Genomic DNA, 19,003 nt, shown 5'->3' with positions numbered 1-19,003 from the left:
CATTTTTTGATCACCTCTGCTTTTGGTATCATATCTAAGAAGGCTTTGCCTAATCCAAGGACATAGAGGCTTACTCATATTTTCTAAGAGTCTTAGTTCTTACATTTAGGTATATGAAATCTGAGTTAATTCTTTTACATGCTGTGAAAAAGGGGTCCAACTTTATTCTTTGTACTATGTGGATATGCAGGTGTCTCATCACCATCTGCTGAAAATTGTTTTGCAAAAGCCTGCATTTTAACAAGAGATTTTTCTTAGAAGCCTAGCAAAATATTTTGGGGTGGAGGTGAAAGGAGTAAGGATCTTACAAGATTACTTATTTGGTTCTCTTATTGGGGTCTCTTGAGGAGGCCTAAAATTAGTATGACCAGTTAGGTTTTCTATATTCTTTAGTCAGAGGGGCTCTTGCAGCTTCTACACAAGTGGTTTCTATTTTGTAATACAGTAATCATTCAATACCATATCCCTAATACTTGTCTTCTAATTTTTCATGTTGTTCCATGTAACATACCATACCATATGAAACAAGAAAAATTATAGCTGTCTTAAGACACATACCAAGAATGCCCTGGAACTCAACATTAAGACTGTACTAAATAAACAGTGAGATGGTGATATTTGTCTACTATACTACTCAGATTGTGCCAAGTGTCAGCACCTACAAGTCTGGAAGCAGAAAATCAGGTTCAGTCTTTAGATTCTTTCTCAAGCTCAATTCCAGGGTCAGGTCATCAGCAAACTGTTTTAACTAGTAAGAGAAATGGAAACTAGCAGAACATAGAATATTAGAGTGCTTAAATCCTTTTGGTAATACACCTCAAAAAAAAAAAAAAAAAAAAAAAAAAGCAAAGCTTCCTGATCTGCCCTCAGAAGTACAAATGTAAAAGTTAAGATTACTACAGAGTTATTAATCTTAGAATCTAAATGTAAAGTTGTTCTAAACAAGGCTATCTACTCATCAGCCAGCTATTTAAAAGTTATTTTCAAACTGAAACTGTGAGCATATAACTTTTTCATAAAATGGTCCTTGGCACAATTTCTAGATGGCAAACACATCTCACTATCTCCTCTACATCTATCACTATCAAAAAATTTTACTTTGTAAATAAGAAACAGCCTAAATGCATACTACTTAATGGAATATTTATGGCTTCTAAAAATTAGAGCTCTAAAGACTATGGTAACATGAGAAAATACTTATGACATAAAGTAAAAATTAAAAGGATGCAAAATATTATAAAGTATTATTACAAATATATTTGAAAATAGTTGCATTGCAATGTTAACTACAGTTGCATTAGAGCACTGAAAATATGAGTTATAGCTTTTATTTCTATGTAACTGCATTTATTTTGCAATTTATTATAAAAAGGAAAAATACTTTTCGAAGTTAGTATCGGTAAGTAAATAGCTAATTTTAAAAATTATCTTTAGAAAATCTAATTTATAAGCTGAACAGAACATGAAAGTAAAATAGAGACAAGTCACAATTTACATTTAATTCTACTAAGAATACAACTTGTATAACGAAATCTAACTTCAGCCTTTTAAAACTGAGGTAAAATTCACATAAAATTCATGAACTTAAAGAGAACAATTCAGTGACCTTTAGTACATTCACAATGTTGTGCAATGACTATCTCTATTTCCAAAATACTTTTAAAAATTTATAAAATTTTATTTGAGCCAAAATGACATGCTAGGAAAACAAGGTCTGAAAAGCTCCCCCAAAACACTTTCAACACTCTAAAATAAAACTCCGTACTCTTCACTTTCTCCCCAGCCTCTGGCCACCACCCGTTCCTAGTCTGGATATCTCATATAAATGTAATCATACAGTATGACCTTTTGTCTCTGGCCTCTTTGACTCAGCATAATGTATTATTCAAGGTTAATCTGCATTGTACCATGTATTAACCCTATTTTTAAGACATAGTAATCAGTGTAATACATATTTGTGAGTGTGTGTGTATAATTTTAGTGCAATAGTCTTTTGGGAGTTCCTTGCAAGTAAGTTACTACCTACTAAATAATATTTGGTTTCAACAATGCAACTTGGAATGCAAAGGTATACTAGTCAATGGAAATTAATTTTTTTTTTTACACTTGATGTGCAGACAAAATGAAAAAAGATAAATTAACAAAATTCAAAATATATTGTTAAAGTACACAAACCACTCTTGGTTTAGAAGTTTGTAATGAAAGAACATGCTAAGTACCATGTCAGGAAAATTTAGCTCAGTTTGGTGTTACAAATGAGCTGTGACCCTGTCACATCCATTTAGTCAAATTTCCAAGAGTAAAGGACATTGAATGTTCTTAAATATTTAGCCTTCATGTTATTAAGTACCAGGGATTGAGAAATTGTTGAAGTGTTATAACCTAGACTATATTTTAACAGGCGACCCAGCAGTGGCAGACAAGATATATTGAAGAAGGCAATGAAAGAAAGTAGAAACAGAAGTTTGAGATGATAGACCAGAGGCTGTTAATCTGATCAGGGTCTAGGGCTTAAGGGAATAAATGAATTCCTTGAAATTGCAAGTGAAAGTCTGTGCTTCCTTCTAGGAAGAACATTTATGGTTTTCAGCTTCTCAAGAGTTATTAAACAAAGAAAGGATTAACGACTGCCTCCTCTAGTACCTATCACCTCTATGTATTGTTTCATGTTTGTTTCTTATATTTGGTCCTTGGTAACTAACGACGTGAGTGACAGCAGAGACTCAATAAAGTTATTGAAAAAATTATGACCACTTGAAGGTGCCTTCAGTCACTGCAAACAAATTTATAACTTAGGCTTAATCGATTTTTCTATTTTAGATTAAAATTACAAGTTCTATAACTGAAAAACAATGGTATAAAAATGAAGTTCTTTGGAAATTAAGCAGTAATGTCTTAAGACAGCAAGTGATCCCCAACCTTTTTGGCACCAGGGACTGGTGCTCCTATGAGAATCCACTGCCTGACAATCTGAGGTGGAGCTGAGCCTGTGATGCTAGCACTGGGGAGTGGTCGTAAATACAGATAAAGCTTTGTTTGCTAGTCCACTGCTCACCTCTCACTGTGTGACCTGATTCCTAACAGGCCTTGTACTGGTTCAGGCCTGCTGCCCAGGGGGTTAGGGACTCATCTTAAGAGATTCTGAACTCAAAACAGTCTTTGCCTTTGAATGGGCTAGATCCATTTAACCTTGGACAAAGGGTGCCGATTTGAGGCTACGAAAAGTAGTCTTAATTCTTCTCTATTAAAGGGTGTCTTCTTCTTCTGAGAATGACTTTTGACTGACAAAACATGTAGTTTCAGGAATTTTCCTGGCTGTTGTCTCCAACTCTGGTCCAGTTACTCCTCTACTCCATCTGGCTTACTGACCAGGCCAGATTTCCCTAGGTGAGGTTTAATTCCTGTTCATTTGAAGTTAAGTTTCCACATAGCGGCTCTTTAACCTAACACTCAATTTCCATCTGCTGGCCTCAAATGAATCATCTAGCTCTCTGTACCCAGATCATTTAACTTCTGTACTCAAATATACAGCCCCAACCACATGTGTACCTATCTCGTTAGTTTTTCCATCCTAAAATACAGGTGCTATCAAAAGAATGGTAACAACCTAAATGTCCATCGAATAGTGAACTGGTTAAATAATTGTCCATGTAATAAATACTATGCAGCCCTAGAGAAGAATGAAGCTTTTTATGTATTGATAGGGAAACAACTTTAGGATATAGTACATGGGGAAAAAAAGGCAAGGTGCAGAATTGTGTATAGTGGGATATGTTTTGAGCAAAGAATATGTTTTGAGCCCTTTGTGTGTTTGCTTGCACGTATGTAAAATCTCTTGAAGGCTCCACAAAAAAATTTACATTAGTTGCCTATGGGAGTGGCTGAAGAACAGAAGTTAAGATGTTTTATCTGTATTCTTGTAGAATCTGACTATATGAATGTACTATTATTTAATACTTAGTTATTAAAAAGTTTTAAATATTTCGTTTTCTTTTATGTAGGCCAATCCTACTACCTCTGTTTGGATTCCAACTGTTTCCACCACCTTAGAAATCTTACACTATAGAATTTTGCTGTTGTACCTATTCAACCTCTTCACTGGATCCTTCTCATCAGTTTATAAACATGATCAAGTTCTTCTCATTAAAACAAACTATTATACCTTCAAATCCCCATCCCATTATTGCCCTTATTCCTATAACCCTGCACAGCCACTCTCCTCCCAAAACAATCTGCTCTTGATGTTTCTATATCCTAATCTCCTGGACAGGCGTTCTTTCCACACAACCCATTACTAAATTCTGCTGGTTTTATCTCTTAAATATCAACAGAATTCATACACAAGTCCTCATCTCTACTGCAAACACTCAACTTAACAGTATCTGTAATGCAGTGGATTCCTAACTAGTCTTTCCATATTGCCTATCCTCTTCCAATCTGTTCAGAGATCTCTTTCTAAAATGCAAATCTAATATAATTTACATAATCCTACCAACTCCTTCAATGGCTAGCTTTCCACTGCTCTAGGATAAAGTCCAAAATCCTTAATAAATAAATGTAAAGCACCTAGCTTAAGGATCTTAATGACTATCCCCAGGGTATAAACATGTATGCACTTCTCTAACAGGCTTTTACAAAGAGGCAAGTTTGGATTCCTAAGAGACCTTTTTTGAGATGCAGGATATACAAAATATTTTAAATGTATTTCACAATCTTATCTTTTTGGCTCTGTATCATGAAACGTTCTCTTGACTGCAGATCATTACCTACAGTGGGTTGTGAAATCAGTTTTAGATGGTCACAGCTAGGAGTTTCTAAAAAATGAAATGCAATATAGAGAATATATGATAAAGGTCAATACTGTTTTATGAACCTTGTTTTTCTTCTTATAAACTGAAGCACGATGTAAATTTATTTTTTATTGTGAGTTGCCAAAAAATGTGTAAAAGCCCAAACTGTTAGCAATATTTTTGATATTATGATGCTGTTTTCTGTGATACAAAATTTTTCATTTGAATAAATTATACTTTAAATTAATTTCATTAGATTTCAGAATTTCAGCCATTTTAAAATGACCCCATTTCATGCTACCTAACTAAATGAGGTCTGATAATTTACCTAACAGTGTTCCAACAGCAAAATTTAACTGAATTCCTCTACCACACACCTTTATCAGAACTCTGTGGTTCAAACCCCAAAGGCTTTGTGGTTTCTGGCAGTAGTGATGAGCTCGTGACCTGTAACTCAAGAGACTGCCTCTCAGGCATTCTTTTTTTTTTTCTTTTTTTAATAAATTTCTTTATTTAAATTAGTTTCAAGTATACAGTACACTGGTTAGACATCTATATTGTTCATAAAAGGATTCCCCCAATTGCTCCTTTCCTCCCCTGGCTCTCCACTTAGCCATCACATAAATGCAAACTGCATTCCCAGTGCTGTGCTCCCCATCCTCCTGTCCAACTATCAACTACTAATTTGTACTTCTTTAATCCTTCATCCCATTCTCCCATCCCCCATCACCCCCCTCCCCTGTCTGTCACCAAATTGTCTGCTATATTAGTGAGTCTGTTTTTGATTAGTTTGTTCTTTTTGTTCCTTAGATTCCACATGTAAGTGAAATCATATGGTATTTATCACTCAGCATGATAACCTCTAGGTCCATCCATGTTGTTGCAATGGTAGGATTTTATTTTTTTATATTCCATTGTATATATGAACCATAATTTCTTTATCCAATCATCTGTTGATGGTCATTTAGGTTGCTTCCATATCTTGGCTATTGTAAACTGTGCTGCCATGAATACTGGAGTGCATAGATCTTTACGAATTACTGTTTTGGTTTTCTTTGGACAAATATCCAGAAGTGTATGTAACTGCTGGGTCAAAAGGTATATATCCATTTTTAATTTTTTGAGAAACCTCCATACTGTTTTCCATAACAGCTGTACCAATTTGCAATCCCACCAACAACGTATGAGGATTCCCTTTTCTCTACATCCTTGCCAATACTTGCTGTTTTTTGATTTATTGATGATAGCCATTCTGACAGGTAGAAGGTGATATCTCATTATTGTTTTAATTTGCATTTCTCTGATGATTAGCGACCTTGAGCATCTTTTCATATGTCTGTTAGCCATCTGTATTTCCTTTGGAAAAGTATCTGTTCAGGTTTTCTGCACAATTTTTAATTGGATTATTTGGGGTTTTTTGCTGTTGAGTTGTATAAGTTCTTTATAAATTTTGAATATGGATTCTTAACCTTCCTTGTGACATGGAAAACTCTGATGACCCTTTCTCAGAGAGTGTTTTCGAATTAATACATAAGATTACCAAGAGAATCTGTTATATTGAAATGCAGTTCTATCTCTGCCCCTACAGGAATCTGTGGACCTAAGGTTTACATATTCATCAATCTAAAGATTGCATTGGACTTAAGAACTAAGATCTTATAATAAGGAGTCCTAGCTAATTAAAGCAAGTTTCAAGAAATATATAGCATTTTGAGAAACAAAATCTAGGAAGGAGAGAAAATTCCCGATACTGAAATACAGTGAGGGGAAGGGAGGGGCATATGAAAAGAACCAAAAACAAAAACGAAGCACTGATAAGCTTACCTCAATATTAAACAAGGTTCCTTTCTTTTGTCTTTCTACTCTCATACGCATATGGACTTCCTGCTACAATTGACTTTTAGTTACTTAAGCAAATTTGTGCCAAGAAAACTTTTAAAATAATTTTAATAAAAAAAAAGTACTCCTGTATCCAAACCCCAAATAATTAATTCACAAATAAAAATGTTTCTTTACTCATAAGTACTGTCTTTGGAATCTCTCTATTGGCAGGTGCCAGGAAATACTATGACAAGTTTAATTATCTGGTTTTTCACTATGCATAATTTTAGAAGAGGTACTACAAGGGCAGACACATTAACACCAGATGAACAACCATCTGACAGTGGGAAAAGACAATAAGAAAAAAATGATTAAAAGCAAGTACAAAAATTTAAAGTGAACAGACTTTACCCAATAACACAAATAGTCCTACATAATTCAAGACTCCAGAAGCGCCATTTTATTACTTCTGGAGCATAATAAACTAATATAAAATTTTGAATCAATAAGATGAGATGAAAACCTCATTTATGTGATTTATGGGGGAAGGAGTGAGAATAAAAAAGTGTGAAGTCTGAAAAAGGACCCACCTGACAATCAGAATAAGGCTGCTACCAAAAAATCCAGGAAACTTTTGTAAGTTATCTCTAGGAGCTCTACCAGGTCCTCACAGTGAACACCAGAGAAAAATCCCCTTGTGCTTCCAACAGGGAGAGGAAAAGGAACCATTTTGACATACATTCTACTTGTAAGAAGGCCTGCCTTCTGGAGAAACTACTTTGCCAGCCAACCTGCTGGGGTTTTATCAGACCCTAACCTATCGAGAATAGGGTAACTAATACTCAAAATCAACTGGCTCTAGCCTTCCACATGGGGGAAGGGAAATATCCAACCCCATCCACCTCTTGCCATCTTGTCCCACCTAAAAGGAGTGGGAAACACTGGGAATAACAAATTAAAACAAATAAAAATATGTCTATTAGAATGGTGAGAATCCAAAACACTGACAACATTAAATGCTATTCAAGATGTGTAACAACAGAAACTTGCCCTCACTGTTGGTGGCAATGCAAAATGGTACAGACACTGTGAAAGACAGTTTGGCAGTTTCTTACAAAACTAAACACACTCTTAACCATATATATGATCCAGCAATTTTGTTCTTTGCTATTTACCCAAAGGAGTTAAAAACTTATATCCATACAAAAACCTGCACGTGGATGTTTTTAGCAGCTTTATTCATAACTACTAAAACATGGAAGCAACCGAGATGTCCTTTAATAGGTAAATGAATAAATAAACTGTGGTACGTCAAGACAATAAAATACTATAAAGAAATGAGCTACCAAGCCATGAAAAGACATGGAAAAACCTCAAGAGCATATTGCTAAAGTAACCTTAAATGCATATTACTAAGTGAAAGAAGCCAATCCAAAAAGATTACATACTGCATGATTCCAAATATCTGATATCCTGGTAAAGGGAAAATTATGGAGACAGTAAAAGGACCATTGGTTGCCAGGGGCTGGGGGAGAAAGGGATGAAAACGTGGAACACAGAGGATTTTTACCGCAAGGAAATTATTCTGTATGATGCCATAATGGTGGAATCGAGTCATTATACACTTGTCCAAATTTATAGAGTGTACAATACAAAGAGTGAGCCCTAATGTAAACTATGAACTTTAGGTGATAATGATGCTTTAACGTAGGTTCATTAAAAAGTTATATGTGAACCTATCAAAATCCTAGCTGGCTTATTTGCATAAATTGACAGCTGATGCTAAAATTCACATGGAATTACAAGAAGCTAAGAATAGTGAAAACAATGTTGAATAACAAGAACAAAGCTGGAAGATTAAAACTTCCTGATTTCAATAATTATTACAAAGCTAGTGTAGTACTAGCATTAAGAACAGACATACAGAACAATTGAACATAACTGAAAAGTCCAGAGATAAACCCTTACACTTATGGATAACTGATTTGAGACAGGAATGCCAAGACAACAAAGAAAGAAAACTCTTTTCAAAATGGTGCTGTAACAACAGGATAGTCACACACAAAAGAATAAATTCGGGCCTTCCTTATACTATCCACAAAAATTAACTCCAAATGGATCATATTCCTAAATGTGTGAGCTAAAAGCTTAGACAATACCAAAACCTCAAGTGACAAAAGAAAAAGCTAAATTGGATATTATCAAAATAACTTTTGTTCACCATCAAGAAAGTTAAAAGACAACCCACGATGGGAGAACACTTTTGCAAATCAAATATCTGACAAGGGACTAGATTATATAAAGTGCTCTTACAATTCAATAATAAAAAGACAACTCGATTAAAAATGTGCAAAGGATCTGAACAGACATTTCTCCAAAGAAGATATACAAATGGCCAAAAAGCGCATGAAAAGATGCTCAACATTATAAACTTTCAGAGAAATGTAATCAAAACCACAACAAGCTACCACTTTATAGACACTAGAATGGTTATAATAAAAAAGATAATAACAAGTTTTGGTGAAGATGGGCCGATTTTGGAACCCTTGAATACTGCTGGTGGGAATGTAAAATGGCACAAGTGCTTTGGAGAAGTTTAGCAGCTCTTCAAAAGGTGAAACATGGAATTATATGACATAGCAATTCCACTAGCAGGTATATAACCAAGAGAAATGAAAACACATCTGTATAAAAACTTGGATACAAATGTTCATAGCAGCATTCACAAGAGCCAAAAAGTGGAAAACTCAAATGTCCATCAACTGATGAATGGCGAAATAAAATGAGGTAGAGTCATACAATGGAATATTTCACAATAAAAAGGAATGAAGCCCTGATACATGCTATAACATAGATGAATCTTGAAAATGTTATGCTAAGAGGCCAGCTACACACAAAAAAACATATTAGTATGCATATTCGCACACATTTCTCATTGAGGAAATGCAAATTAAAACCACAATGAGATAATTCTACGCACTTATCAGAATGTTTAATATAAGACCAACGATACCAGGTACTGGTAAAGATATAGCACAAACAAACAAACAAACAAAAAATAGCACAAACAGAATTCTCAAAAACATTGCTGGTAGGGGTGTAAACTAGTGAACCTACTTTGGAAAACTACTTGGCAATTTACTTTGAAATGCATCAAAAAACAGGACATATTGATAGAGGGATGGATGTGTGTTAAAATAAATACAGCAAAATGATAACTGCAGAATCTAAGTGGTGGGAATATGGGTGTACAAACAATTCAGTCAACTTTATTTTTGAAAATTTCGTAATAAAATGTTGTGAGGAAACACTAAATATATACCTGTTCCATTACCCAGCAATTCCGCTCCTGGATATATAGTCAAAATAAACAGGTGCTTATGTACATTATATACAGAAAAAGGGAATGTTCATAGCAGATTTATATAGCTAAAAACTAATACGACCCAAATATACATCAATAGAATGGGTTAAAAAATGTATATTTATACAACTGAATACTGTACAGCAATGAAAAATAATATGAACTACTATCACATACATATAAAACACAAGTGAATTTCACAAACAATGCTGAACAAATTATTTTAACTTCAAAACCAGGCAAAATTATGGTTATGAAGAGGTCAAGTAGTGGTTACCTTTAGGGAAAGGGAAGTGACTGTTGGATGTGGTATGAGGAAGTGTTTTGGGGCACTGGAAATAGGTTCTAATTTGATAGTGGTTATAATATTATAAAAGTTCAGTGGGCTGTACAGTTAAAGATATACTGTTAAAGATATACTGTTTATTGTATATAAACAATAAAAAGATTTACAGATATACATTACACTTTAACTGTTTAAGATTATACAACTACATGTTTACCACTTACTCATTATTCTGGCTGCAAGCTCCCTAATAGTTTAATAAAGGCAGCTCTTTTGCTTTTATTAATTTTTTAAAAACTGATATTCACATAAGACTTCACTTGAAGTCTTTAGAAGCTTAGTTGTGATTCACTGCCTTATCACAAATTGATCCCTCAACTTCAAAGTCTACATCAAATAGTGTAATACTTGATTATATACTATTTCACACTAAATTAATAACTGCTTCGTGTATATACATTAATCTTGTCCCCTTAACTAAAATGGTAGCTCCTCAGGGGTAAAGGACTCAATTCTTCTTTCCCCTCGGTGCCTAACACATACTTGCTGACTATTAGAAGAAAATAGGTATCAAGTGTCCTGGTTTTTATCTTTAAAGCCTTGCTACTCAGTTTAGGGGAAACTGCTTCTTTTTTTCCCACAAATATAAGAATTAAATTGTTATAGAAAATTATACGTCATTTTAACTAACTGGATCAGTTGTAAAAGTCTCACTCTTCTTAAAGCCATTCAGCTTTATGTGAAATTAAGAAAATTTTAATAAATAATTATGTCTGGAGGATTGCTTTCTTCACTCCCACACTTTTGGATCCCTTAGTTACCTTTCTGGATTAAGTAACAAGATAATACTCAACTGGCCCCTGAGAGCACACTCCAGGTTGGCTATTTAATTAAAAGATAGGTATATAAGCATTCATATTAAATTGAACTCAAAGTATCCTTAATCGGTTAAAATAAAATATCTCTTCTAAGACTTCAAAAACAACCTACCAGAAAGCCAAATTGAATGTCAAAATCAAAAGGTCAGGTTCCCCAACAGCAGAAAATATATTTAGTTCTCCCTTATCACTTTACTCCTCAACTGCATGTGGCAATCTCTTCTGTCATTAAAAACACACACTTTGGCTGTCTATAAATAAGCCAGTTTTTCCTCGCATCTTTTACTCACATTTCCACTCTCTGTGACTCTACCACCTCACTCTTAATTTCATTTATATCATAATTGCAAAAATCTTGAAGTCTGAGTATGTTAGTAATATCATAAATGTTTGTTAAACTCATTATTAAAAGTTACTGCTAAGGAATAGACTTCTGAAAATTATTTTTAAATAACCTACTTGAATACAGGATAGAAATACATCATCCCTCTTTGCTTGAAGGAAGGTAATACCAAGAAGATAATTCTATTAAAAAATGGCTGAAGCAAGATGACAAAGAAATACAACACTTAATTCTAATTGCATTTATAATCATCATTTTTTCACTCCTGTTCTCATCTTTGGATTTTAACTTGGCTGAGACACAGTAGAGAAAGAAGGGGCACAAGTTGAGTAAGAAAAGTCAAGAAAAACATATAGTAACCATTCTGTGACAACTATTCTATTTAGAAGAAACCAAATAAAATTGAAGATCTTTCAAAAAAGAACCATTCTACCCTAAAGTATTATATTAAGATTTTAAAAGATCTAAATTTTATAATAAAATATGGAAGTTTCTAGAACGTATTAACTAAAAAATATTTTAGGAAAGTCAAATTCTCAGATCCTACATACCAAATAACTCATTACCCCATCTTCTCAAGTTACCCTATAATTAGCTCTAGAATTAAAGTGACACACAGACTGTCCTACTCCAAATGGTGCATACATTCTTAATGCAAAGAATCACCCTTAATTAAAAGGACATCCAGAATGGGAGATCAGGCATAAACAAACAAAACTCCTGCAACAAAGACTAAGGCAAGCTGAACTACATAGAACAAAAACCAAACTCAAATGGAAAAGATGGAGAGGGATTAACTTTCCCAAAGCTTATGCACTTTACAAATTAAAAGTGATACGACAAAACTGAATACAGACAAAAGTAATGTGGGAGAGAAAAATAACAGAACCATTTAAAGTACGAAGGCCAAACACTAAAGCGCAGAATTCTGGGAACAATTTATATAGAAGCAACCAACCATAAAACTTCACGCTTTTGCAGAAAAACACAACTGATTTTCACATTTACTCAAGTATATATATGAGTGCCTACTATGTGAAAGCTCAGTTCTAGTAATGCAAAGATGAATCAGACTTGGATTCTAGTAGAGGAAATTTGACATTGTTATAAACAACAGAAATCAAACAGAAGAGGTAAAGAAAGTATCCTAAAAATGGTAAACAAAATGCTAAAGGAGTTCAGATTAAGAAATTATTCATGCTGGGAAACATTAGAAAAGGATTCAGGGCACTTGAGCTGGATCTTGAAAGCTAAAATTTACTTTGGGAATTAAGGGAAGAGGATTCTAGGCAATGGGTTTAGAATTAGCAAAGGGAGAGTCTGAAAAGTAGCGTGCGTGTGTGTGTGTGTGTGTGTGTGTGTGTGTGTGTGTGTGTGTGTAAACTGTTCAGCCTGACTAGAGTATAGGTTATATATACACAAGACTACAAAAAGCTGTAAAAGTATTTAAGGAGTCAGATCACAACTTTGAAAGCTAAAACAGAGATCTTCAGTGATGAGTCATGAAGACGCGTGAAGTATTAAGAAGCAAGGGATTGGATCTGGACAGAATTTATCTAGCAGGAAGGAATGAAATGAATGGGGAGGAGAGGATATGTCAATCAAGTTATCATGAGCGATGATGAGGACCTCAATTATAATGGTGACAGTGTAAGAGGGAGATGGCACAGTTCTAAGTTAGTCACTGGGTGTCCATAATGCGTAAGGTGCCATTCCACTCTACCAAGAAATTTTTGAAATTTTAGCACATCATTCTAATTTTTAAGGAAACTGTAAACTGGAAAAATAATTGTTAGAGCACCAGAGTTAATTAGTAAAGTAATATATTATTTCCAAATAAATATTACAAATAAAATCAGAGTGAGAGGGGAAAAAATAGTCAAGGAAGATTTTATCAAAAAAAATTTGGAGTTGATCTGCACCTCAATGAAAAGGTAGAACTTCACGCAAAGGGAATTTTTTAAATTAAATAATTTGTTTAGTAAGACCAAGATATGTGAAATACATTTTGAATGCTTAAAAATAAGTATATTATTATATTCTAGATTTTTAAAGGAGGGGGGTACTTTTAATGAGTTCTATAAGAGAGACCAAGCCTTTTTAAAAAAGTATCTTGAAGAAAGCTTTATTCAGACGCCAAAATGTTATTTGGTTATTTGTGAATGAAGCTCCTCGTAACACAGAACATAATCTGATAAACTCTCTTCATATTTTACATGTGACAAACAAAATTTGAACTCATATCCACCTGCCTCCAAAACTAGAGTTACCTGCATTCACTGCTGTATTAACAATAACTTATTTTCTTCTGATTTTAAAATATTATATATATATTAATCACAAAGGAGGAAGAGATTAGTAAATCTCAAACCATATAACTACTGCAAAACTGAGAAATACATATATATTCTTTCAGACAGAAATACTGTTAAATGGCTTTTGTTGTTCAGTGGATATTAAGCTCTTTTAATAGAGTACCACTCTTTCATTAGCATATAAAACACAGGGGTCTTAGAATGACAGTGAAACCTCAACCTGTTCACATACATCTTCCACATCTTCCTTTGTTGAGCGACCTACCTAGCTCTTTTCTTCTCTTGTGTACCTCAAGTCCCCCACCCTTTCACAACTTATCCTCCCTCTCACAACCCTTCAAAGACTGCCCTTGATGGGCAGATTTCCTTTGTACACTTTCTAAACATTCAAGAAGGACGAGTAGAGAATGTACCAAATTTTGTTGTTTTTATCTTCTAATTCAAGAAAAGCTCTAATCTCTTTCCTTCCATTTATTTAAGATTCAAGTACTTTCTCATGAAATATTTTGTTATAAACTATATACAGGGTGGAAAAAACCCAACTATTTTATTAATAATTATTTTAAACCATTCCTATATTTAGTATTATTGGGATTTGATTTTTAGGATTCCTTAAAAATGACCCATAATAAAGGAAAAAAGGAATAGGAATATACATAGTTTTTATAACACATTCAACTGCACTTGCCTCAAAATAAATATATTAATTTATTTAAAAGAAATCTAGTCAACCAATAACTGAGTGCCTAATGGGTGCCAGGCACTGTTCTAGGTACTTACTTTTAAACAATTTTTAAAAAATCCCCTTTCCTCAGGGAGCTTACTATTTCATGGGAGAAGAAAGATAATAAACAATAAAAATAATAAGTAAAGACAATTGTGTTAGAAAGTGATGAATGCTATGGGGAAAAAATAGAATGGGATAAGGAAAGGTGTTGGGGTAGGCTGCAATTTTAAATAGGGTGGTCAGAGAGGGTTTAAAAAGGTGTTATTTAAGTAATGACTGGAAGGGGATGAGGGAGTCAGCCATGGTGATACCTGGGTGACGAGTACTCCAGACACAGAAACCAGGGCAAAGGTCCTGGAGTATCCCAGGTACAAGGAGGCCAGACAGGCTAACAGGAAGCTAGCAGGGGGTGGAGTAGTAGAAGAGGTATGTGTGGAGGCAAAAAGTATAGATAATATAGGGTTTAGGGGACACTAAGAATTTGGCTCTTACTCTGAATGAAAAAGAGATCCATAGAAGATTGAGTAGGGTGTCATGCATGATCTGTTTTACTAGAATCAATCTGGCTGCTAAGTTAAGAACAGACTACTGTGAAGGCAAGGGAGATCAGTTAGGAGACTGGCTACTACAGAAACCCAGATGAGAAATACGTACTTCTTACAAACTTTGACCATAATGGTACAGTACTTATTTTTTAAGTATAAATAAATAAATAAAACAAATCTGTCAGATCCTGCTAAAAGGAAATAACTAGAAATTATTACAGTTTACCATATAGATCTCTTGGCATATATTTACATTGCACAACACCAACAAAAAACATTTTAGTTACTCACTACAAAAACTATCAGTGTTCCTTTATCATCAGCTATTCCCTTTAAAAAAAATTAATCCTATTGCAACTGAAATGAACTATTCTTTAAAGAAATAAGCCAATGTTCCTCTGTTAATTAAATACTATTTAAGGAAAAAATTTACTTCTGTCCACTGAAAATATAAATATTTACCTTGGATTGTTGTTTCTTAGGTCATCCTAATTAACCATTCCTAAAAATCTTATTTCCTTCAGAGGGTAAATTTTTTTCTACAAGTTTCTCTTTTTATCCCATTTTTTTTAAAGGAAATTATTTTCAATTGATACCAAATTTGCATAGCAGCATCTGGGTCTTTCAATTCAGGAAAGGGCAACCACAAAAAACTCCCACTGTCACAAATAACATGTTTCAAAAAATGTTCTTTCATGATACCAAAGAAACTCATTATCATTTAGTCCTCCTGGAAAAGGCAAATAACAATTCTTAACACTATGTTATAAGGATAAGAGAAAAAGGGCAGTCAACTTGCCTGGAAAGGGGCTAGGGAACATGGAAGGAGATTTTGAAATAAAAATTCATACCTCTAAAAAAATTGACTCACAAAACCAAAATAAGCACACAGTCTAATAGTATTTTTGAGGGAAATGGAGAGTGAATATAAACAATTTACTACCTTCAAAGATTCAGAAAGACATCCAAATTTAGCTTGGATTTTTTAAGAGACTGACTCTGTGACAATTCTTTGGAAGAAATGGGTGTGTAAACTTACAAAACATAATACCGAATTCAAATTCATTAATTCATTCAACATTTAAGTGCTTTTCTGTGCCAGAAATTGCACAAAGCATTAGAAACAGTCCCTTTTCTCAAGGGCTATATAAGTCTTCATTTATCCCACAGTTCCTAAGTATCTACTACTATGAATCAGATGCTAAAGATACAACAACAAATAGGAGGCCCAGGGTTCCTACCTGCAAGCGGTTTATACCATGGAAGGAGGGAAATGCCTCAAGGATGAGACATACATCTAACTAAACAAGGAAATTAACACTTAAGTGTTATATATGCTGTTTACGGAAGTGTAGAGTTCAGGGGGACACAAACAAGGGAGTGATGGATTCAGGGCAGGAGGGAGGGGAAAGTAGGGGCTCCAGATATGAGGTGATAGGAGAGCTGAGTCTTCAAAAGAGGATTACATGTTCACCTGGCCGACCTTGGGGGAAGGGCTCCAAGGGGAGGGAGCAATTGGAGAAAAAGCAGAGACGTGTGAAACTCTCTGGTCTATGTGGTAGGCCTAGAATACAGAGACATGAGTTAAGTCATGGAGGCCTGTGTATGCCACAAGTAAGACTGGACTTTTACTGGTATTTATGAAAGGCCCCTGAAGGGTTTTAGCAGAAAACCAGCATACGTGAACAGTTTTTCTGCTGTGTGACACTGGTTTACACAGGAATAAGAAAAGAATAACACTAAATAATGATGTCACCATGAAACAACAAAGGAGACTGCCCAGTTAGAAAACTAAATCCCCTCAGGAAAAAAATTAAGCCACTTAACTATCCAAGCCCTTCTGGGGGAAAAAAAAAAAAAAAAAGAGCTTTTAATTGATATCATGTAAAACTGAAGTAGAGGAAAGATTTGTATATATTATGGATTATAACATCCACATACCTATCTTGAGTTTGCTCAAGAGGTCTTAACTCTTTATTAATTGTATAAACACATCTGGAGCTGCTGACTGCTGTACAAAAAGCAATGAAACTTTAGGAGAAAGTCAAAGGGAGAAACCACGAGTAACAGAAGGTATTTCTCAAGTCAGGTTTAAAGGTTTCCAAAGTTCAAGATAATCAAGTTTTATTAACTCAGAGCGTTTAAAAGGTGTGTCATGGGGTGGAGTAAAAGAAGGAGGGGTTTAAAAATTAATATATACATAAACAAGTAACTCTTGATGTCCCTGGGACTAAAATCACCACTTGAAGATCTCCCAATTAGGAGAAATGAATACCTACCAGATTCAATTAACACAGACAAGGGACGAGAGATGAGGGAGGGAGGGAGAGGATGATCACACCTGAAAATATAAATAGGGTGGGGTGCAACCACCCATCCAGAACCCATAATAGGGTTGGCAGTGCGATGAAAAAATCATCTCCAAACCTCACAGCTCAGACTCCACGATTCAGACATAAAGACAACGATTCAGACATAGAGGCCAGAAAATGTCATTCTCAACTCCAGAAGCAAACCACCAGCCACTGGCCAATGAGATATAATCACACACTCGGATCCCAGAACTCAAGGACAGAGTACCATCCCCACACCGTACTTGAGGGGAAGCGAAGGATCCCCCCAACTCTGGAAATGGGGAGCAATCACCCTCAGATCCAGCTCTAAGGGCGTCACCACTCCCTAGGCCAGGCCTCGCCGAGGCTGAGGCAGTGACAGCCTCAAAGACCCCTCAACCTCGGCCGGAGCTGCCTCTACCCCTCGCACCTCCTCTTTCCCAACACACACCCTCTCCTACCTGATATGGCGGCGGCGGCTCCTGATCCGGCTCCGTCCCCTCGCCAAAACTAGCCCGATCGGACTGAGACTCGTGAAGCAGGGAGATGTCATCCGAAGTGGGGGATTTGAGGCAGTTCCCCATCTTCTGGGGCTGGGGTGTGTGATCTGGGGAAGGGAGAAAGCAGTGGCGGGGTCGTTCGTACGCTCCGCGGTCAGCCTCGGTCAGCGAGGTGGGGTCGGGCCGCAGGCCGGGGTTCAGGCGGCGACGGCTCCCCCGCCCCCCGGCGCCGCCGAAAGGCCGCTCATGCCAACCCCCGGGGGTGGGGGCTCAAGGCTGGGCCGCGGGCTCCTTTGGGGTCGCGGCAGGGAGCCTCCTGCGAGGCGGCGACGTGGGGGGGGGGGCGGGCGGGGAGACGAGGCACTTCCCCACCCCGCCCCCCCGCGGGGCGGCGGCGGCCACGGAGCTGCTGGGCCTAATCCAGGTCAGGAGGTGGGGGCGCGACCGTCGCGGCTGCCTCAGCTGCTTCCTCAGCTGCTGCTGCCCCTGCCGACGCCGCGGCCGCGGGCCTCATCCTACTCCGCCTCAAAGAGGCAGCAGCCGCGGCCAGAACGAGGCCAGCTGCGGCCCTGCGTCATGCCGCCGTGCGTGCTCTGGTCCCGCCCCCAGCGCCGAGAGGCGGGGGCAGCTCTGGCGGGCTCACCCCCACTCCCCTGCTGTCTCACAGCTGTCTCTGGCTGCGTCAGTTTCTGCTTTTCTCTGTGTTGGTTCGGTACCTGACTCCGAAAACTATCTCCCGTGACTCCTCAAGTCCACTTCTCCCTCCCTGCTTGGCTCACCTCTTACCTGTTCTGACAGTCTTCTCACCACCTTCCTCCAAGGGATCTAAAAACCCATAACTTCCACGGTTAAAATGCTAGTTTCCCCTTTATCCTTTCAAGATAAAGTCCAAAGCTAACCAATGAACCCTCCCTATCTATCCAATTACTTCCTTATTCACCTACATCACAGAGAGATTCCTCTTCCAGTTTTATATATCAAATGTTTTATATCTTACCATTTCCACCACCGTAGTCCAAGCCATTATTTCTCTCCCACAATACGGCAATTACTCTCGGCTGTCTTCCTGCATTCACCATTGCCCCATCCAATCCACTATTT

General features: G+C 36.5%; 1 protein-coding gene across 1 annotated transcript in view; it reads right to left on the bottom strand.

Moving 5' to 3' along the window:
• Window positions 1-18,468, bottom strand: part of RNF11 (ring finger protein 11) — a 33,006-nt gene extending 14,538 nt beyond the window's left edge. Inside the window, exon 1 of the mRNA XM_016120398.2 lies at window positions 17,864-18,468. Coding sequence (XP_015975884.1) covers window positions 17,864-17,986 — 123 coding nt within the window. The 5' untranslated portion in view covers window positions 17,987-18,468. The remainder of the gene's footprint in view (window positions 1-17,863) is intronic.
• Between the last annotated feature and the right edge of the window lie 535 nt (window positions 18,469-19,003).

Source organism: Rousettus aegyptiacus, unplaced genomic scaffold (genome assembly GCF_014176215.1).
Source record: "Rousettus aegyptiacus isolate mRouAeg1 unplaced genomic scaffold, mRouAeg1.p scaffold_m13_p_1, whole genome shotgun sequence".
Lineage (NCBI taxonomy): Eukaryota > Metazoa > Chordata > Mammalia > Chiroptera > Pteropodidae > Rousettus > Rousettus aegyptiacus.
The sequence above is the reverse complement of the archived record's forward strand: the minus strand, read 5'-3'. Positions and strand labels throughout refer to the sequence as shown.